This window comes from Pieris napi, chromosome 15, assembly GCF_905475465.1.
Source record: "Pieris napi chromosome 15, ilPieNapi1.2, whole genome shotgun sequence".
NCBI lineage: Eukaryota > Metazoa > Arthropoda > Insecta > Lepidoptera > Pieridae > Pieris > Pieris napi.
In genome coordinates this window covers 8149388-8171724 of record NC_062248.1, presented here as the reverse complement: position 1 = coordinate 8171724, position 22337 = coordinate 8149388, and the positions used below count along the sequence as shown (strand labels likewise).

The following is a 22337-nucleotide window of genomic DNA, read 5'->3' as shown; positions in this document are numbered from 1 at the left end:
ATTGGGAATGCCGCAGATAGTCGTCCTAACTTCATAGTCTTTAGTCTTAATGTTATTCCCACATATAGGTATGTTATCTAAAGCTGGCGGCTTCAACACATTTACACTTTGTGCTTGTGTAGTGTCTGTGAATAAGCGCGAGACGTGATGTCAAACTGAAATACAATCACAAATACCTCACGAAAAGACTGTCCGTCTCTCTCGCGCTCGGTCAAGCTTATGAGTATAAAAGATACAGTTATTGTTTTTCTTTTGCTACTGTTTATGTTGATCTTTACTGTTTTATATTATTATTATTTTATACATGTTGATCTTTTTTCAAACATTACCAGGGCAATCTGTGAAATGGTGCACAATGTTTTTAATTATTTTAAGCATCTTAATAAAAACAGTTTAATGAAAAAATGTTATATTTAATTTGACATCAGATGCGACTGGGGTTTCTCAATACTGAAAGAATAGTTAGTGAAGTGTGTTGAGCTAGATGGAGCTTATGTCGAAAAATAAAAAAATATTTACACGAACTACTCTTTCACGTTCTTGGTCTGGCTTAGAACTTTTGGATCCACCCTCGTATGCACCTAATATTTATATGTATTTGACACATTTTTATTTATTTACAACCCACCCAACCTTACTTAAACCAGAGTGGACTAAAATGTATAGCATGGCAAAAAAATCATATTTTGAAACATACTGTATGTGAAATTGCATTAGTGTGAGTACTGTGAACCCGCCAGCTTTCGATAACCGACCTATACATAGTTGGTATTGCGAGAATGCGTTTTGTTAGCCCCAAAATTTATTACCTTTAAGGCTGAAATTCCAAAAGGAGATAGGCAGAGCGCTTATATTTTAAGACATAATTAATTAAATATTGAGGGAAATGTTAATATGCGACTGACTCATGAGTGGTTGGTTAATGTTTTTTCTTGAGAACACTGTAAATCTGTGAGACACTTCAAAATTCTCGTAGCATGTCAATTGTCATTTGTCATCCTAGTCTGTGGTTAGGCAATCGGCATTCGGTACGCAATTGCAATACGGCAAAACAAAATAACCAACGTCCAACACTAATTACTATGTTTTATAAATAAATGAAAAGTGATGTTTTTAATTTCTTAATTATATATCATGAAGGGAATTTTTTTAGCAAACTAATAACTAAATTCTTGTAATTTACGCTGTATCTATAGAGATAGTCGTTCTGTTTACGAACTAAACTAGCCATGGAGAGTGTATTTATGAAACAAGTGCAACCGCACGTTTTTAAAGCTCTGAAGGATGTAGATATTGAAACGCTTATGAAGAGTTCATCAGAAGAAATAAGGCCCATCATTCCCTGTCTTGTGCGAATGGCACTTTTATCACCATTAGATGTAACTAGATATTGTGCAGAAGCAAAGAAAGATATACTTACTCTTTTATCCGGTATTGATTTGGTAAATTTCATTGTATCTTTACTATCTATTGAGTTTCATGCACTAGAAGTAGACCTTAAAAAAGAACAACAAATGAGGTAAGCATTATAACAAACATACTTATAATGTGACTGCATAATGGTTCTCAAAAGTCAGAATATTTTTTCTTACAGACAAAAAAATGGATCTCAGAATGTTGAATCTTTTTTAATACAGAACATTGTAAATGGCATAGCAAATGATTTTGAACAATCTGATTCAGCTAGAAGAGTGAGGTTGGTTTTATCTGAATTACTCCAAATGCAAGCACAATTATTGGAATATAACCAGAATCGAACAGCAAATAGTGAAAGTACAGTTAAACCCTCTGAATTATTTGATAATGATGTTTATCTTGAGGAAGTAACAGATGTAATTTGTATAAGTCTTGCTGAGTTACCTAATTTGCTAAATATTTGTGACATAGTGGAAGTTCTTCTATATGTAAATAAAGGTCCCATAATAATATCATGGGTTGTAGCAAATATGCCTGATACTTTACAAGATGGTAAGTTTTATAAACTAAAGTTTTAGCAATAATGTTTAATTTTTTTTAATAAAATAGGAATTGGATTTTCTAGTTGCTGAGTCATTGGTGATGAATGCTGAAAGAGGGGAAGAAGGAGGTATTAGAGCAAAAGCTCTCTCCACATTGTGTGACATGTGTCCATATATGGCAGCATCAATAAGAGCCAAAGCAGCATCAGTGTCTCGTTTACCATCCCTTCTCATAAACCTCACACTGACACACCATCAAGATGATTTGGTATGCAATTGTTTTTGAATGATAATGCAATATTATCATGATTTTTTAGGTCATCATTATCATTAAACATCTCTTTGTAGGTTTCATTTGTATCAAGCCTTTTATTAGGTTCTGATCAAAACACAAGGTCATGGTATGCTCCATTTTTAAGAAATTCACATAAAAGAGGCAAAGGTGACGGACACAATGCACTTATAAAGCTTCGCCAGGAATTACTTAATAGATTGAAAGAAGCTTCAGCGGGAGTTGATGCTTCAGCACTATTAAGACTCTACTGTGCTCTGAGAGGAATTGCAGGCATTAAATTTCAAGAGGATGAAGTGTCTGGACTTCTAAGACTTGTTACACAAAAACCACCACCAACAGCTGCTGGAGTTCGATTTGTTTCATTGAGTCTATGTATGATCCTTGCCTGTCCATCTCTTATGGGTAATGATACAAGTTATTAATTTAATTAGGTATATTAGTGAGGATCATTATTTATTAGTAACTCTATGATTTTAGCTGCACCAGAACATGAAAAGAGAGCAATTGAATGGGTCCAATGGCTTGTGAAAGAAGAAGCCTATTTCGAAAGGTGTGTATTAATTAAATCAACTACAGTGCAAGGGGGCTGTCCATTAATCATGTGATGTTTTTTTAACATTTTGTAACCCCTCCCTCCCCCATGGTGATACGTTGTGAGGTTTGAGACTACTACGTCATCACGCGCATTACGCAGAGAATCTCTCTCGATCTACTGATCGATCGTTTTTCTAAGCCACTTTGATAGGTGATATCTTACTATACCCGCCCCCACCCCTTCGAACGTCACGTGATTAGGACAGGTCAATATAGCAATGGCCATATGAAATGATATTTTAAGATAAAGCAGCAGAAAATCATGATTACTAGGAATATTAAGTGACCCAATCACCTTTTTACAAATTAAAAAAATTTAACTTACTGTTTTTAGCAACTCTGGATTTACTGCATCATTTGGTGAGATGTTATTGTTGATTGCTATCCATTTTCACTCTGGCCAATTAGCTGCAGTTGGAGAGCTGGTTTGTGCCACTCTAGGAATGAGAGTGCCCGTACGGCCCAATGGATTGGCGCGTATAAAACAGGCCTTTACTCAGGAAATATTTACAGAACAGGTACTTAAGATACATAAAGAAAAACTAGGAAGTTTTTCCTCTACCTTTTTATTTAATATACAATTTGAACTACATATTATTTTTGCCATTGATGTATTGCAACTTACCTTAAGCATTATAAGTAACTGAGTTTCAAAACATACAAACAATGTTTGATTATGGTTTCATAATATGAACTAAAATAATTGTCTAGGTTACTAATTAGTTCAATTCTTCTCAACAGGTGGTTACTGCACATGCTGTTAAAGTTCCTGTAACTGCCAACCTCAATAGTAACATTGCTGGCTATTTACCTGTGCACTGTATTCATCAGTTACTGAAATCTAGAGCATTTTCGAAACACAAGGTTCCCATAAAAAATTGGATATATCGTCAAATCTGCAATTGTACAGCCCCATTGCACCCAGTCATGCCTGCTCTAGTTGAAGTTTACGTCAACTCAATATTAGTCATAAATAACAAAGGATCCAATGAATATTTTAACCAACCAACAACGGAAGAGGAAATAAAGAAAGTATTCAGAAACTCTATATTTGGTGTCAACTTTGATGGCCAGAATAAATCCTCATTTACCCCAATGGAAATCGATGGTGAATCATCAGTCGATATCACCATCGAAAAGCCGACATTAGCTTCACAGTTGCTTCTAATTTACTATCTTTTGCTCTATGAAGACATTCGGCTGACTAATGCCGCTCTGCTGATCGCGAATGGCAGAAAAATCAAAAGCTATTCTACCGCGTTCCTCTCCGAACTTCCCATCAAGTATTTGCTTCATCAAGCGCAAAAAGATCAGTCGAGTTACGGAGGACTTTTCAGCCCATTATTACGTCTCTTGGCGACACACTTCCCACAGTTATCTTTAGTAGACGACTGGATGGACGATCAAGTTTTCGGAGACTCGTGTCGCCATCATGTAGATTTCAAATTGTCGGAAACGTTCATTAATGAGGCTTTTAATAGTATCGAAACGAATCCGTACAAAACTGGCAAAGTTTTAAAGGCAATGCTTAGTAAAAATCCAACTGAAATTTGGCCATTCGCAGAGACATTTGTGAAACACGTGAAATGCGTGCTCGGTGAAGGGGTCCCACGACATATTCAGGAATTATATAGAGAAGTATGGCTTCGATTGAACACTGTGTTGCCGCGATGTCTGTGGATAATGACAATCAATGCTCTTTTGGACATAAATAGCGGTGCTAAAAATGTCACAATAACCCAGGAAAATGTTCTTGTGGACCCATTGCAAGTATTACGGTGTGATATACGAGTTTTTCGATGTGGGCCAGTACTAAAAATTATCTTGAGAATATTAGAAGCAAGTTTGGCGGCCTCAAGGTGTCAGCTGAGTCGCCACTTGTTGGATAAACCGCTATTGGAGAAAAGCGGTCAACTAACATCTGATTCAGAAAGGGAAGAGCTCAAAAACGCCTTGGTCGCGGCACAAGAGAGCGCCGCGCTCCAAATATTGCTAGAAGCTTGTCTCGAGACTTCAGAAGATCAGTTAAAGCCCGAATTGATGTGGTCCTTAAGAGAAGTTCGGAGTATAATATGCTCTTTTCTACATCAAATATTTATTTCAGAACCCTCACTTGCTAAACTCGTACATTTTCAAGGGTATCCAAAGGAGTTGCTGCCCATCACCGTACAAGGAATACCCTCAATGCACATTTGTCTTGACTTCATTCCAGAACTTCTAAGCCAAGCGTCTCTAGAGAAACAGATCTTTGCCGTTGATCTAGTCTCTCATTTGTCGATTCAGTATGCATTACCCAAAGCGATGTCGATCGCCAGATTATGCATTAACACCCTATCTACGTTACTATCAGTTTTGCCGAGCGATTTGCGTCTTGAGTTGTTTCAACCAGTTCTCAAATCACTAGTTAGAATTTGCACAGCATTTCCCTCCCTTTTAGAAGATATCACTTCACTTTTATTGCAGTTGGGAAGAATTTGTGAATCACAAGCTTCACTGGGTCATTGTTGGAATGACACAAACATTTTAGGGGAGGGCGCTTATGTTCTATCAGATGTGCAAAGCGATACTAAGGTATTGGTTTCCGAAGTTCTCTGTCGTGATATTAAAAGTGCTATGTCCGAAGTAGTGCAAAAGGCTCTGTTGAATGACAAATTACACTAATTTGGTCCTTTAAACGTAAGAATAAATCAAAATCAATAAATGTTGGTTTAATTTTTTTATTAAAATACAATATGCGACATTTGCAAAGTATCTAAAGGTAATTGAGATTCTAATTGTCTAAACATCCATGCGCATTGATTTCGTGCTGCAATATTTCCAATGTCATGAAAAAGTCTGGCCTGAAAGTGTTTAGGAAAATTAGAATTACAATAGTTTGGACACATTGTGTAGATAGACAATTAGACATAAAGAAATTGACTTAGCCTTGTCGATGTCTCTGTCCCTAAAAAATATTTACTTTTTTTTCCGATCAAATAACCGAAATTACAAAACAGTTTTAATAGCTATTATAATAACATAAACAAAGATTTTTACATCAGGCTACTATAACGTCTTGGCGTCAAGTCGATAAAAGTTGATAAATGAACTGTCCTGCTAGATCCTATCATAAACCAATTTCCACGTAATCACGTGACTCAACCCGACAGCGGTGAGATAAATACCAAAACCTAGTGCAGTGTTACTTATAATGTATTCAAAAAACCTACAAATTACTAAATTTTAGAACTAAGTATTCCGTCAGTAACTGGCCCGAATTCTCAATATGTAAGCATCGTTACATATGCAGATCCCAGCCACCATAGTAATTGCATAAATTATACATAAACAATAAACACAATGCCTAAATTTATAATACTGGCGAAATCCCACTATTTTACATACTAAATACCAATATTTCATTATAAAAATATAACGGATTTTTTTAAATTTTTTAATAAAGTTGTATTTTTTACTTTGCCCTTTTTTTCTCTGTTGGTATATTTTACGCTATTAGTTGTTTATTATTAATTATATATAATAAGGTAATATCAAAAAATACTCGCCTGTAAGTACCACGTTTGCAACACGCGATTTTGAGCTCCAACCTTAGAGAAATTTTCCTTAACTATGTCCAAACTTTCACAACACGATTGCAATACTTGTTGTCTTGCATCCCCTGCTGGAGATACGGTTGCTATCCGACATTTTGTATATAATAGCATTCCTGCAAAAATTTACGTAATCTATTTTGAATTCGTTTTGATTCGTGGAATAAGTTATACTTACCTGTATGTTATATTCCATAAACATATTTTATTTTATTTTGATACCAAAACACATTTACTAATTGACTCTTAGATATTCAGATGGTAATTCTTTAAATTTAAAAATATTTCTTTTACTATATTACAACCTTATTAGCCATTAGGCAGACCAATTTGTATTTGCTTAATTGATAATTTTTAAAGATATGTGATTTGTAGGGTACTCAAATCGAATCTAGTCTCCAAATATTATATTTTTTCTAATGTCAGAACTCAATTCCAATTCAACCCGAAATTATTATCCACGGGAAATGGAACTCAAAATAACCGAGTACGAACTTCAATAATGTAAAACAAATATTTTTTATATATTTTCAAGCTATTTTATTATTCTCTTTAAATTATGTACGACGAAAAATTGTGAATTTATATGGAAGTACGACGGTCGCCCAGTTGTTTTATATGGAAATAACCTTTTCATATAAACAATTATTGGACTAATATAGTCTGTTCGGAATTAGAATCGGCCTGTCAGTTAATATTAATACTATCTTATTTGCTACGCGTCATTTCATCATACACAAAAATTATATATTCCTTCATATAAAGTATCAAGATTACTGTCCAACTATAACAACGTAACAGTTTTGCCTAGATAACAACGGTAAGTAGACATTAATACATACCTCTTGCCACATCATAAGCGCTGCCATGTTCCATAATCGTTGGTAGAACCTTTCTCGCCAATAGTAATGCCTTTTTCGAACATCCCATATGCAACTGTACGTTCGCTATATGCATCTCTATACACGCAGCGAGGTAATGCAAGTGCGATAATCTAGCTATCGTCAACGCTTCGTTTAACAATATTATGTTTATCGACTGTACACTACTAAATGAATGCTCCACTTCTGATTCTAGAATCATTGCTTTTAAACGAAGGGGAATATAATGTTGGCTGTCATCTTCAGTTTTACAATTTTCCAAAATATCTTGTAACGTTTCAAGGGAATTCGTGGGATCACCTTTCAAAAAGTACATCTCTGCTTTAAGTAATTGACTTTCCCATCTATCGAATGATGCTAATTCGCGTATACTTTGTTCGGCTTCTTCCCATTTTCCTGCGAAATTGGGAAGTTATGAATTCAGTACACATATTGTAATTAACTTTGAACAAAATATGGTTGTGTCAAACTATTCTAAGGCTACCTCATACTGGGGCCGTATGTTGTGGGTGGGTAAGTAATGTGTATGCGCGCTATGTCCGGCTGTCATAGTTTGCACAGATTAAGGTAAAGAAGTAAATATCTCAGGTGTCACTACTGTCAAGTATAAACCACAAAAACTTTCCAGAATTATCCAAAGCATAAAAATTTGGTAAAAGTTACGATAAATATTTTATTACTTCACCTATTTTTACTACTGTTTGTTTGATAGTTTAAAATTAACCAACAGTGCTGGATAGTAATCCGATTAGTGTCTATTCACTTAATAATTATTTACTTTATAAACACACATTACCGGCTCTAAGCGCGAATGTAGCGTGATATCTTAAGTTAAGGGCTCGCGCGGGCGGCGTAGTAAAGTGAGAAGCGAGAGCGGTTGCCATGGCAACGTGTCCCCGCCACGCTACGACGCCCACTGCCCCCGCACCTGCCGTCGCACTTGTATCGCCCCATTGCCATGCGGCACCCATGCCGATTTTGCATTCTGTATAAATATTAAATATTCTGTATAATCATTCTCGCTGATATTCGAATTATATTATTTTTATTGAATGTCGAAATTTAAAAAAAAAGGTTGCAACCGATAGCGTTCTAAGATATAAAGTAATATGTATTACTTGTATTTAAATTCAACAAGAGTTGGCAATTGATAGAGGCCATTTCAGATTTCCCATAAAGACCCCAAAGGGCGGCCGTATTCGCCAATGCTGCCATGGTGAGGTCTGTCAATGAATGCATGTAATTTAAGGAATCTCCTTTGCTTATTATCTGAAAAGATAGTAAAATATTCTAATATTATACCAATGATAATATTTTTAATAAAAAAATCATCATCGTATGTCTTTCGGACATCTTGATATATACAAGGTGGCCAAAAAGACGTGGATCAAACGCAAATAGGGGATCAGCTGCAAAAAATTGTTCTACGAGAGGTCCTTAAACTCAACCCCTGCAGAGTTATAATTTATTTAGCGTTTTTATAAGAAAATAGACTTTTTATACTAATTCTTATTAAAATTCTAAAAAATCTACGTTGGACATGCTATTTATATTTGTTTATTGAGTGTATTAAAGATAATATTAAGTTATACTATATAAACATTTCTCAAATCATAACTTTTTGGTTACTTCCGACCCCACTGTGAAAAAAAAATACTATACCGAAAAGTGACCCTGTATTACAAGTTTTGGCGCATTTAATAGGGATTCTGAAAAGGTATTACACATGGCCATGAGTGGCTCTAATAAATATAAATAGCATGTCTAACGCAAGGACTTATCAGTACCAATCTAGTGGATATAATGAAAAAGATACAGGTGTTGATTTTTTCGAATTTTAATAAGAATTAGTAAAAAAAGTAAACTTTCTTATAAAAACGCAAAATAAATTATAACTCTGCAGGGGTTGAACTTAGGGACCTCCCTCCCATAGATCATTTTTTTGCAGCTGATAACCTCATCTGTACCTTAGTTGCGTTAGATCCATCACTTTTTGGCCACCCTGTATAAATCTTCTGTGCGTACGTTTGTAATTAAACTCCTCCTAAACGGCTGATTTTGATGAAACTTTTTGTGTTTATTTCTTTTAAGTACAGGACGACATCGGTCGGTAGGTATTTTCCATGAAACTCAAATTGATTACAATTCAAGTCACGGTAAATATAAAACGGGTAATAGGAGCCCTAGGCTCTCTCTCATTTTAATAGTTGTATACACCTTTAGTTTCAATAAAAATAATAACAAAAAATCAAGTATTAGACCTTATAATACCTGAAACACTTCGCACGGCTTGACAGAGTTGAGTGCTGCATGCAAGGCCATGAACTGAGCGGCTGCTGCAGCAGCCCTAGGGGCGCGAGGCATACGAGATAATAACGCAGCTCGACGAGCTCTCCCGCCCGCTAGAGCTCCCCAAGCTGCCGCATGTGACATACACGCACTGTCACCTGCCTCTTGGGCTTTCGCTAGGGCTTCGCGAACCCCTTCCATTGCTAGAGGTCTGAGGAAATTAATATCGTTCTTTTACAATTTTTTTATATAATTGCACAGTTATAACGAAAGTAGATGTCTCTTTTCATCACATCGTAAAAACACTTTTACAGAAAGAGACGAATGTACTTGTTGAAAAAGTACAATTATAATTAGTTTTTATGAATAAGGGGTATGATATTACTTACTTATGACCAAACTGAACGTGCATTGCAGCTCTGTTAAGCGCAGCAAATCGGAAATTCTTGTTTTTATCGCTACCATTGCCAATACTAAAGACAGGCCGATCAAAGCAGTTGTACAACGACTCTTGTGCGCCGCAAAACTCTTTCATCCGCAAGCAATTCAAAAAACTTAAAAAATGCTAAAAAAAATGGTTTGTATCATTTATTGCGGTTTATGTTCCAAAACATTTAAACGATCCAATACAAACATTCATTTTTAAGTCGCGTATGAAGTCACTTTTCAAAGAAAAAAAAACAAATTTAAAACAAATCTACCAATTCTTTGTAATATAAATTAACTTTATAAATACATTATTGTAATTGACTGACTTGAACATTCATCAGCGTTTAGACTTTAGAATAAATGTCTCGACTGAGATAAAAGTTTTATAATAAGATTTCCTTTTCAAATTCAAAAATTATTTAATCATATAGGTAACACATTGTAAACTTATAATCGTCAAAAAAAGAAAATAAATGTATATGAAATGCTTCTAACTTTATATTTAGTGCCAGTTCTCAAATCAAGGGCGTCGAACGGAAGAGAAAAACTGGCAATAAACTCTCCGCTACTCTTTTTATTCGCCATGTTTATTTTTTACATAACGTTTGTAAGGAGCTGCAACCTTTACACCATGTTCCACATGACATCTTAAGTAATTAATAATAATAACATAACTTAAAAACAAAGACTTGTCGTCTATCAGCAGGAGGCATGGTGAAATAGGAGCACGCACTTACATTCTCGTGGGAACAACACGCAAATGATTATGTGAATCGAAATAACTAACATCACCGCATACACGAATTCAAGTACGACCAGTAGTTTTAGAAAATATAATCAACAAGATGAATCTTGCTCTACCCAGACCTATACTTAAGTACTTAAATGCGTGGGGTGCTGAACGAACTGGTATCTTTCACAGGCATCTTATCAATTGGATAATATAAATTATATAATTACCACATCTGGATACTCAGGTATGTCGTGAATGATTTGCATTGTCATCTTTTGTAATTGCTTTGGGGGTAGCGCCATTTTTGGATTAATTTGCAATAAGTTAGCCTGTTGTGCCGTAAACAGCTCCGCTTGTTTTCGTGACCACTGACACTCTTCGAAGTTGCTATAAAAACATTATATAAACAATCATAAATATTGTTATACAATATTAAATTAATAATATAAGGCTTGGTCACTGCATTTTTTTTCTCTGGTATTTCGATTTTATGTTTATGCCCTAATACTAATGTAAACCTAAAGAACTTGTTTGTGTAAACGCCCCATTCTCCGGAACTTTTACTTCGATTTAAAAAATATAGGATTCGGTAACATCTCGCAACAACTTTTTTAAAACAAATTTGTACTTAAATAATTGGTTAAAGCATTTGGTATAAAAATATGTATATATATGATGTGATTTTTTTTTAATTATTCATTCATAAATACATTACATTAGGATAAAAGTTTACATGGCTTTAATTACGACTAAAATACTTGTATGTATACTTACTTATCCTTATCTGCAATTAATTTTGAAATAATTTCTTGAGGTCTTGATTCGTCATTTATGGATGTTGATGCCTGTGAATCAATATTATGCAACTTCTGAAAAAAAAAAGTTATGTAAAGCAAATATTTCATGTTAAGAAACACATGCTTACTAAGTACTGCCATTGTACCTTAGTAGTTAACATGAAGTAATACTATGTGCTAAGGAATATTGTACACATTGTATGTCATAGATAAATCAAAGGCAAGAATCTCTCCGATACTCTTTTAAATTACTAACTATTTTACTACAAGATGGAGTTTTTTTAAGTTTTATACCCAGAAAAACATCATTTTTTTTAATGATTTAATGAAATTCATTCAGAAATGTCTTTGCCTCATTGGGATGGATTTACACTTCTTAGATCTGAATTAGTCTCTCAGTCTTACAAACCTCTTTACTCAAGGATCTCATCATAAGACCTGGTCTGCCTTTTTGATAATATTGACAGAATGATTTATACAATGTACCAAGCTGAATAAAAGTCAGTTTATCCAAATGCAATACAATCCTCCTGAGGTAAAAGCCTGAAAGCAAACATAATAATAGATCTTTGAATAAAAGTTATTACTAAACAACAAATAAATAAAATTGATTCTATGTGGAAAGAAAATAATTACTTATTTATTAATATTTATGTGCAGTTTTAACCAATACTACATTAGCATTAATTTTGCAACATGTAGATATAAAAGTCTAAAGGAAACATCATTTATTTGCTTATCTTCTATGCCTTTCATACTTATGCTTATTCTTCCTTTAAAGTTTATAAAGTAAACAATATGTACCTATGACACTGCATCTATTAACAATTGATGGCTTAACTTCAGATTGTTCTATCATCAACATCTTTAATGTGGATGTAACACAATCCATCAGTGCATTTATTCCATTAATGTAAATGTTTTGCAGTCTAACACAAAAATTCTGTAAGTGCACACTCAAAAGATTGTACCTTCCATCTGTAAGAAGAGCTTCTAACTCTTTGAACTCCATATCAGGACACTAAAACAAATCATTTTTAAACATTTCCTTTTTCTAATCTCTTTGTAGTCAACATTCAACTGAAAGTTTTTTTTTGTAACTTTTTCCAACTGTATTATTTAATTCAACAATATAATATTTGATTACCTGTATTAGTTTTAAAGCCAAAATACAAAAATCCTTCCTATATTTAGGAGCTATTGTTCGCTCAGACATTTCTCTGGCTGTAAAATAATAGACTATATTGTAACTCGTATAAAGCGTATTATAAAGCGTTTCAAAATTCAACCTTTAATTAAATATAATATATTAAAACCATTACAAAACTATTTTACCTTCAATTTTCAGCAACCCATATTCTCTAATAAAAGCGACAACTGCTATTTTATGAGGAGTGATATTATCAACATTTCCCTTTACATTAACAAGTTTAATAAAATCAAGATTTTCTGCTCCAGCATCCATATTTTAAAATAGCAAATTATTTTGAGTATGTTATAAAATTTTAAAACTCAAAATTTAAAAATTTTTTTTTTTTTTTTTTTTTTTTTTTTTTTTTTTTTTTTTTTTTTCCTTTATGGCTCTGGCACGGTTTGTGCATTAGCCAGTGTCAAGTAGGTATAAGATTTTTATATCTCGCTGTTTTAATTATTTACAGTTTATGAATAATAAAAAACGAAGGAAACTAATCGCGACATAACATAGATGATTGAAAACGCATTAAATTTACAACAAAATCAGAATAGTTACATAAGGGGAAAAATTAATCAAAATTATAGTTTAATGTTATTATTTACAATAAATATACTTAAAATACTATATACAAGGGGATTTAAATCTCGAAGAAGTAAAGAAATATTGGTAGGAAGGGGAACAGAGAGAGATACTAAAGAAGTGTATAAGGAAGAATGGTCATATTTAGGACAAGAAAAGAAAACATGATTCAGGTCAGAATAGCTCTCGCCACACTCACAGGCGGTACTAGTTACGATACCAAGTTTGTGCAAATGAACTGGAAGGCTGTTATGTCCCAGACGCATACGGATTATAGTAGAAGTGGTGGTTTTACCAAGCGACAATTTGGCAAACCATGGCTTCCTGGGAACGGAAGACTGTATAGCATACAAGAAACGACCCTTAATCCGGCCTTTCTCTTCCCAACACATATTCCACGATTTGTGGAGATATATGCCGGGCAAAGCAGCAAGATCATGGCCAAAATTCTTGTACGGGTGTACGTCACCGGTCTCAGTAGCACTGTTAGCCAAACTGTCAGCTTTTACATTTCCAGAGATACCACAGTGACTAGGTATCCAACAGAATGAAACTAAATAGTTGTGTAATTGGCAGTGCAACAGCTTTCTCTTACATTCAAATATTACATGAAAAAATGGGTTAAGTTTTAGTGAAAATTTTGCTAAGCTCTGTAAAGCACTTAAGGAATCGGTAAATATAACGGTTTTATTGAGTTTGAAACACAACACATATTCAAGAGCTTTTAGTAGTCCAAAACATTCACCGGTAAAGACCGATGATTCCGGAGGTAATTTAATTTTCTGAACTATGTTATATTGTTTGTGAAACACTCCAACACCAACACACCCATTGGAGTGTTTAGATGAATCTGTGTACATTTGATGCCAGTTAGGCCATTTGCTATTGACATTGCAATTAAAAATTGCATTGGCATTAAAATCAGATTTTTCAATGCCAAGAGAAAAGCAAATCTCTGGAGAAAGAAGAAGAGAATCATAAGAAGAGCTAAATAGAGGAAGTACATTAAAGGAATGAGTTGGGGCTTGTATTTGTTTGAATTTCAGGAAGCTTTTTAATAGACAAGGTATAGGTTTATGTGAAGAGGGTAATTTTAGAGAAAGAGACTCCAGTTTGGAGATGAGGGGATGATGGAACTGGACAATTCTAAAAATGAATCTATCTGACAGATATTGACGTCTTAAGTTTAATGGAGGGTCACAACATTCTATTTGCAAAGCATTAACCGGGCTTGATTTCATGGCACCAGAAACAATCCTTAAAGCCCTAGACTGTATGAGGTCTAGTTTTCTGAAGCCAGCTACATTACCTGGATCTAAGAAAAAGGTCCCAAAATCCAGTACACTTCTAATAACAGCATTATACACCAACCTCAATGTGGCTGGGTGAGCACCCCACCAAACTCCACTGAGACATCTCAGCATGTTCAAGTGTCGCTCACATTTACCAACTACAAATTCGCAGTGTGGTTGACCTGTTAGTTTAGAATCAAGTATAACTCCTAAGAACTTTACTTGATTATAAACGGGTAATATATGACGATCATATGTTATAGTAGGTGAGGGAGGAGTTCGGGATTTAGTGAAAAGTACAACGGAACTTTTTGAGGGAGACAGATCTAGGCCATTTGCATCCATCCAGGATTTTAGCAAAGATAAAGAGGAGGAAACATGTTGTTCAGCAGTACTTACACACATATCAGAGGCATAAATAACTAAGTTATAAATGTTTAAAAACAACAGTTTGTTACCACAGATTTGGAAGACCGAAGATTATAAAGTATAGTGCTTTTCACGAAAGAAGTCCCGCGGTGATTTTTGGAACTAAATTTGACAGGTCGGCAATGTTGTCATTCGTCGATGTTATCAAGTTCGTTTGTTGTGGTAGATTTTTGTGAATTTTTAACTGGCAGTGCATTTTAAAGATTGATTACAATGCCAAAAGTTGTAAAAAGTTCGGCTCGAGAAATGATATTAAAGGTGAAAGAGTTCTGTGAAGCGGAACATAAGAATCAAGGTGTTTTAATACCACTAAACAATGTTCGGAAGAGAGTTGCCGCCATAACAGGTACTTTTTAGAGTTGCCATTTAATAATTTTTTGCTGTATTTATGGGACTTTTATGATATTAATTCGTTTTTGCGACAAAATTGAATAAATACATAACGTGATGAAACTAGGTAACTGAAATTAAAACATATATTACTTATTACATAAGCATCATAAACTTAAAGTTACTATTATTTTTAATTGTTCATAATTTAATTGCAGGTGTGTCAGAGAAAACTGTAACAAGAATTACAAACGAAAGTATAATAGCGGCGTGTACTTCGAAAAAAATTGTAACCCAACAATTATGCAACAAAACTGAATAAAAAATTGTATTGCTTTTCTTTACCCTATTTTCTCATCTTTTCCCTGTAAGTAGTTGGTACACCGCTAATATAAGTAAATAAAAATATACTTTTTACATAACAGAAATATTGTTTCATCGAAGTATGCAGAAAATAATATTATATTTTGATAAATTACATCTGCTAAATGTAAATAAAATTGGCAAATTTTTTACTCATAAATGGCAACATTACGTTATGCGATTGCAGCGCCGCGTCTGGGGGACTTCTTTCATAAAAAGGACTATACATTATTTATATATATAGGAAATGCCAAGAAGGTCTATTTTATTTTGTTTACAGATGAATCTCTCACCTCACCAGTCACCACAGTCCACAGGTATTTTTTTGACGGATATTGTTGCCACTTTGTTTATGTATATCTATTGTCTGTGGGTTGGTTAAAATTCAAAATGGCCGTAGAGATATTGTAACCGTACCGTAGGCTGGAATAAATATTATTTTGTATCAAATTCTTAAAAAATGTTATACAAATATCTGTTAAAAAATTCTCTCATTTAAGCTAATAGCAATGAGCTATTTTCCTATGCCATAAATTTAACACAAGTGTCACATTGAAAATGGGAAAAATATGGATGTTGTTTATACACTCATTGTTTCAGTTGTTTATTATTTCTGAAAGTTCACGTGTTCCTATTTATCAAGGAGATATATTACCTCACCATGGTCGTTGTGAACCAATTACTATTCAATATTGCCAACAGATAAGATATAATGAGACGATTTTCCCAAACTTAATTGATCACGTTAAACAAGAAGATGCTGGATCTGAAGTTTACAGTATTTTTACTCCACTTATAAAAAATAATTGTTCACCAGATTTAAAAGCTTTCCTATGTTCAGTGTATGCTCCTGTATGCACCATATTGGATACACCAATACCTCCATGTCGTCATTTATGCGAAATAGTTCAACTTGATTGCAATGAACGCGTAAAACATTTTGGATTTCAATGGCCTGACCATTTAAACTGTTCAAAGTTTCCAGTTAAGACTGATGAAAGTGTTATGTGTTTTGGTAATAATAATGTTTCTCAGGCATCTCGTAACTCACAAGAACGAAGGCTTCCAAAAGTTGAATATAAATCTAGCATTGACAGAGACCCAGCTAAATTACATGGAGCTAAAAATTATGGGTTTGTTTGCCCTGTACAATTTAAAATACCTAAAAATTTTGATTTGGAATATTCTCTTAAAGTTGGAGATAAAGTTGAGCATGATTGTGGGGCACCCTGTAATGGAATGTTTTTCAGCAAGGACGAAAAGAACTTTGCTAGACTATGGATTGGTGTTTGGGCAACACTATGTGCATCCAGTTGCCTTTTTACAGTACTCACATTTTTAATTGACACTGATAGATTTAGATACCCAGAAAGACCAATAATATTTCTGTCAGTATGTTACTTAATGGTAGCCACTGCATACATTATTGGATGGGGGGCTGGAGACAGTGTCAGTTGTCAAGGTCCATTTTCAATGACTGTGAGTGGAACAAAATTACCAAATATCTTGGTTATAACTCAAGGAACTAAACATGAACCATGCACAATTCTGTTTATGATTCTATATTTCTTTAGTATGGCATCAAGTATTTGGTGGGTTATATTAACACTAACATGGTTCTTGGCAGCTGGTCTTAAATGGGGCCATGAAGCAATTGAAGCTAACTCTCAATATTTTCACTTAGCAGCTTGGGCAGTCCCTGCAGTTAAAACTATATCAATATTGGCCATGGGTAATGTTGATGGTGAGTATCATACCTACAGAGTTTTGAGAATATGTTGATTTTTTTATTTTAATACTAATTGTCTTTGTACATTTCAGGGGATGTCTTATCAGGAGTATGCTATGTTGGATTATGGGATGCTGAAGCTCTTAGAGGATTTGTTTTGGTCCCTCTATGTGCTTATTTAGTATTGGGAACCATATTTCTACTTGCAGGATTTGTTTCTTTGTTCAGGATAAGAACTGTCATGAAACATGATGGAACAAAAACAGATAAGCTTGAGAAGCTTATGATTCGAATAGGCATCTTTGGTGTACTGTACACAGTGCCAGCTCTTATTGTTATAGCATGCTTGTTCTACGAACAGGCTCATTTTGATTCATGGATGATAACTTGGCATCGTGATATGTGCTCCTCTCCAAAATACTCAATTCCTTGTCCATTCACAAAGCAGGAAGCAGACAGACCAAAATTTGAAATGTTTATCATAAAATATCTAATGACAATGATTGTTGGGATAACATCTAGTTTTTGGATCTGGTCAAGCAAAACAATAGTAACATGGCGCCAATTTTTTGACAAAGTTAAGGGAAGGCGTGTTGAAGCATATGTATGATTCAGTCTATTAGCTTTACAATTTAAACCTAGGTCATATCCAAACAAATACCTGATATTTCTGTAATATTTTTTTTCAGATCTCTGGTCTAGTTAAATTTTGATTAAGAACCTATTATTACATATTATTGGCCATACTATTTTAGCTCTCTATGTGCTCAGTGTTTTAGTATTATTTTAAAAACAAATTAAGTTCTTAACTGTTGTATTAATTAAAGGTAGCTCAATAAGTTGAGATTAAATATAAGGCTGATATTGTAAATATTATTTTATGAACTTAATTTTTACATATTTTTGAATCTTTTAAGATCAATTTTTACTTATGTACCTCTAAATAAATATAAATATTTTTGCATTTGAATTCTTTTATTTACACAGGGGTCATAGAATGAGTCTTGTGTATTCATCAATGTGAATTTTTTTTTTGTCTGCTGACATTCCATACAATTTGTATTTACTAGTTCAAGTATACTAACTGAACACTGTTGGCCTTGTGGCTGTAGCATGTGACTCTCAACTCTGGATGCTTGTGTTTTATTTGTCCTTAACAGTGGCTTGTAAAGAAAACTGATTTACAGTGTATTTCAGGACAAAATGTTATTTACCTACCTGCCCATGAAGAAAACATTGTAAATCCGATATAAAAATCAGAGGCCAAGACTATGGTGTTTATACATTATTACATAGAGCCTAACCCCTAAATTTCTCTCTTTATTTTCAATATCATGAAGAACATGTATAATTACATTCTGTATAAACAAGATGTTGCCTAGAGAAGCCTAATCAACAGATTCTATAGATACTTCTTTTTAAGATTTCAGGAATACATACTAAGTATAGTATCTGAAATCTTAAAAGAATCCATTAATTGTTTTGTGTGTGGGCAACATAAAGTTTGACAAAAGCTCTTAGTGGGATGTTTTTACCTACACAAAAATCTGTTTTAAAATCACCTTAACAAATTAGAAGAGATTACAAGATAATATTTTATGAACTTCATCCTTTACATATGGGTAAAATTATTGTATCAATGTCATCTAGCATTTAAATCATTCTATCCATAATGAACTGGGCCAAATAAGGATTTTCCATGATATTTGCACTTTTTTTAATCTAACTTAATTTAACTAATTAAGCAAAAAGAAAACAACAATCTAATTAAGTGTACTTTATTAACTTAATTTATTATACAGCTATCAGAATGAGAAATTATGTAAGGTACAGTAATTAAATGAATTGTTTAAATGCATCCCAATTCACATAGAAATTAACAATCGGCAGTTCAAATACCCTTATAACTATAATAGTCTTAATACAAAATAAAAGTTGTGTACTGTATTAGATTGTTAATCATATTACCACCAAATATAAATTCACTCACACCTTAAATATTTCACTTAATATATTTTATTCCAGTGACAGTCTTATCAAATATTTACAATTAAGCCCTAGTGTATTTTCCCCAGATGTGTAGCATAAAAACTGATGCAATGAATAGAAGAGACATAACCAACACTGGTACTGGACCTCTGAAAAAACAAATTCAATACATTAAAATGGGACTACATAGACTGGGTTTAACCAAAAAAGAAAATGTATGGCCATATGAAACTTTTTTGTAAAAATAATAATAAACATGTTTTGAGTATTTACCATATATTTTACAATATGGCAAAACATGTTTAGATTATACTCTAAACCTCAATATTGTAATAAAATGGAAAACATTTAGCAAAATCTTTATAATTAACAGGTATAGGAATAACAAAAGCACCAACCAAAATTCCTATTTTATTTATTTATTGTAATTTTTACTCATATAACCCCAGTAATGAAACTTACACTTTAACGCCAGGGGAATCATCAGTGTAAAAGCGCCACATGCCACCAGATCCTGCGCCGGTAGTTCGGCTGCGAGCAGCAGTGGTTGTTGTTGTAGTCTTTCTTTGACGTACAGTACCACCACTTGAAGCTCTTGGAGCTATTGAGGCTTTGCTTGGTGAACGACTACCTGATCCCACCGATGTAGAACTCGGAGCAGCAGGCTGAAAAGATTAGCAGTATATAATATTATTATCGGTTTATAATATGAACAATTTTATCTATAGAACAAAAACGCTCTTAACACTTACCATTGTATTGCTATATAGGTTGGTTGGAATGTATAACAAATTTACCAAAAAGTTTTCGAAAGTAAATTCAAAAGACCTACTATCGAGTTGGCAGTCCACTGAAATTTATTTTTGAATTACGAGCTACACGTAGTTACACTTTTGACACGTTGTCACATCATTGTCATATAATGCCATTGATTGTAGGAATTGGTATTGCCAGGATACAATTTTATATAATACTTATTCAATAAAAATTAAATTGACAATATCTCTAATATTTTTATATTTTATTAATTACAGTAACTAAACCTAATAAATCGTAAGGCGAATGCTACACGCTCGATAATTATCGTGATATTTATCGTGATATTTATCTTGTATTTTTTTAGTATACTACACACTCGATACGAATCGCGTCAGTACGACGGTAAATTTCATTGAGTACACTCGTACGTTTCGTATTATAATAATGAGTAACAATATTAAGAATGCTTGCGTTGCTATTATATTAGCGATAGCATTGAAAAAACGTATAAAGCGAAGGAAATGGGCGAAACATTGGTTTCAAGATAGAGAAAAATATACACATCTGAATTTATTAAATCAAATTCGGGAATACCAAGAAATGGACGACTATCAATCGGCTTTTCATTTTTATTCAAAAATTTCAGCATATGAAATACCCAAGACTTTGGATTGTATACATTTTCCGCTGCAGCACCCGATCGCTTCGAATCTGTTATTTGTTTTAATTTTTTTCTATAGTTCGATTTTAATGAATTGATCTATGCAATCACGTCTTTAGCTGTCGCGCCTGGTTTAATTTTCTTAAAAATTTCAAGCAGCTGCTCATACGCATTCGCCCTTTTCACTTTATTAATTATATTTGCATTTGAGCTGTTCCATATCTCAGGTAGTGTTTCTAATACAAGTATAAATTCTTTCAAGTGTTTTTGGTCGTTTGTTTGAAGTGCGGCGGGCGCCGACTCAATATGCGCGTCCTCTTCCATCGCTGGCAGAATTAATTGTGACGCGATAAATATCGACCAGAGACTAGACGCTCGATATTTATCGACGATAATTGATACGGATCATGGATTTTTAGATTTCTCGAAATCCAGCGATCCGTATCACGTATCGTGATACGCCTGTACTACACATCGCGATTTTGGATCACGATCCAAATATCACGATTAATATCGAGCGTGTAGCATTCGCCTAAACAAGGTAAAATATTTAGCTCCAGACGTTGAATGACTTATCTACACTCATGTGCTTGATGGTCGTAAACTTTTTTATCAAATTTTGATGCTTTTGAGCCCGCTGTTTTAAGCCAATACCATCGAATTGTGTCGTTCGTACGCATTACAACTAGCTAAGTGACAACGTTATTTGGTCACATAATAACAATGAAATACACGAATGTTTACAGTTATGGATTCATAAAAATATAAATAATGATTAAGAAATTTTCGCCATACCTAAAAAACTCTTATATAGCCTAGATATCTTATATACTTTATAAATCAAGCATCGTGTCACTAAGAATGCTTTAACAAAGTATTTGCCTTAACTAACGCTGGGTGAGTTAGTTAAGATTAGGAAGATAGGCTTCTCTTTAACAGCGAATTTCTTACTATGACTTTCCGATTAAATATCTTTCACACAAGAATTATTATTATTTGGTGGTGGTTTTTTGTATTGATAGGTTTAAATAAAACGTTTTGTTTGAAGCTGGGTAACAACTGACTTTAATGGTTTAAAATATGAGCTTATAACTAACATAAAATTAGGGGTAGTGAGGTTGCGACGCTAACAAAAGCTAAATGACACTTATGTTATTGGACATTATCGAAAACTAGAATGTTAAAATACAATTTATGAGTGTGGTGAAAACTAAAGGGCTCAATATTGGCTTCAAGTGTACGATGATTGTTTACGCTTCTAATATAAAAAAAATGCTATTCCTTTTATTTTAATTACTTTTCTTATTTATTCATAATATATTCATGTCATATTCTCGAACATAAATCTAGTTTCTAGAACCTTCAAAAAATGTTTTCTGTTTGAAGTTTGTTGACATATTTTACAGCGCTCAAGACGAGACTCAAGACTGTGGGTATGTTCCGAT

At 33.6% G+C, this 22337-nt stretch overlaps 4 protein-coding genes across 5 annotated transcripts; 2 read left to right on the top strand and 2 right to left on the bottom strand.

The window, feature by feature from the left end:
* The first annotated feature begins 1103 nt into the window (after nt 1-1103).
* Nucleotides 1104-5548, top strand: LOC125056444 (integrator complex subunit 2). The gene is made up of 7 exons (XM_047659537.1): nt 1104-1519; nt 1595-1968; nt 2042-2226; nt 2307-2655; nt 2731-2803; nt 3182-3365; nt 3589-5548. The coding sequence occupies exons 1-7, from the start codon at nt 1230-1232 to the stop codon at nt 5506-5508; spliced, it is 3375 nt and encodes a 1124-aa protein (XP_047515493.1). The 5' UTR covers nt 1104-1229; the 3' UTR covers nt 5509-5548.
* On the bottom strand, nt 5549-13091 carry LOC125056445 (anaphase-promoting complex subunit 5). The gene is made up of 13 exons (XM_047659538.1): nt 12902-13091; nt 12714-12790; nt 12371-12587; nt 11976-12109; nt 11544-11638; nt 10997-11156; nt 9997-10172; nt 9590-9818; nt 8437-8587; nt 8115-8303; nt 7280-7714; nt 6393-6553; nt 5549-5687 (listed from the first exon to the last, which is right to left on the bottom strand). Exons 1-13 carry the CDS (start codon nt 13029-13031, stop codon nt 5568-5570), a joined length of 2274 nt encoding a protein of 757 aa, XP_047515494.1. The 5' UTR covers nt 13032-13091; the 3' UTR covers nt 5549-5567.
* Nucleotides 13092-16124: 3033 nt separating this feature from the next.
* On the top strand, nt 16125-19559 carry LOC125056459 (frizzled-7). Of its 2 annotated transcripts, XM_047659562.1 has the most exons (3): nt 16125-17498; nt 17576-18087; nt 18173-19559. In XM_047659562.1, the coding sequence occupies exons 1-3, from the start codon at nt 16313-16315 to the stop codon at nt 18194-18196; spliced, it is 1722 nt and encodes a 573-aa protein (XP_047515518.1). In that variant the 5' UTR covers nt 16125-16312; the 3' UTR covers nt 18197-19559. The 2 variants fall into 2 exon arrangements, with proteins under 2 accessions (XP_047515518.1, XP_047515519.1); XM_047659563.1 differs by having other exon boundaries at nt 16126-17498; nt 17576-19559.
* Nucleotides 19248-20386, bottom strand: LOC125056460 (protein transport protein Sec61 subunit beta). Its single transcript, XM_047659564.1, has 3 exons — nt 20225-20386; nt 19935-20137; nt 19248-19621 (listed from the first exon to the last, which is right to left on the bottom strand). The coding sequence occupies exons 1-3, from the start codon at nt 20225-20227 to the stop codon at nt 19534-19536; spliced, it is 294 nt and encodes a 97-aa protein (XP_047515520.1). The 5' UTR covers nt 20228-20386; the 3' UTR covers nt 19248-19533.
* Nucleotides 20387-22337: the final 1951 nt, after the last annotated feature.

Bases quoted from the DNA above. Each gene is read 5' to 3' on its own strand.
- LOC125056444 (XM_047659537.1), top strand. From the start codon at position 1,230: ATGGAGAGTGTATTTATGAAACAAGTGCAACCGCACGTTTTTAAAGCT. The intron at 1,520-1,594 runs GTAAGCATTATA...TTTTTCTTACAG, and splicing joins AAAAAAGAACAACAAATGAG to ACAAAAAAATGGATCTCAGA. The intron at 2,804-3,181 runs GTGTGTATTAAT...TACTGTTTTTAG, and splicing joins GAAGAAGCCTATTTCGAAAG to CAACTCTGGATTTACTGCAT.
- LOC125056445 (XM_047659538.1), bottom strand. From the start codon at position 13,031: ATGGATGCTGGAGCAGAAAATCTTGATTTTATTAAACTTGTTAATGTA. The intron at 8,304-8,436 runs GTAATACATATT...ATATTTATACAG, and splicing joins CTTGTTGAATTTAAATACAA to AATGCAAAATCGGCATGGGT. The intron at 6,554-7,279 runs GTATGTATTAAT...AAATTTTTGCAG, and splicing joins CGCTTATGATGTGGCAAGAG to GAATGCTATTATATACAAAA.
- LOC125056459 (XM_047659562.1), top strand. From the start codon at position 16,313: ATGGGAAAAATATGGATGTTGTTTATACACTCATTGTTTCAGTTGTTT. The intron at 17,499-17,575 runs GTGAGTATCATA...TGTACATTTCAG, and splicing joins GGCCATGGGTAATGTTGATG to GGGATGTCTTATCAGGAGTA. The intron at 18,088-18,172 runs GTATGATTCAGT...ATTTTTTTTCAG, and splicing joins GAAGGCGTGTTGAAGCATAT to ATCTCTGGTCTAGTTAAATT.
- LOC125056460 (XM_047659564.1), bottom strand. The intron at 19,622-19,934 runs GTAAGTTTCATT...TTGTTTTTTCAG, and splicing joins GATTCCCCTGGCGTTAAAGT to AGGTCCAGTACCAGTGTTGG.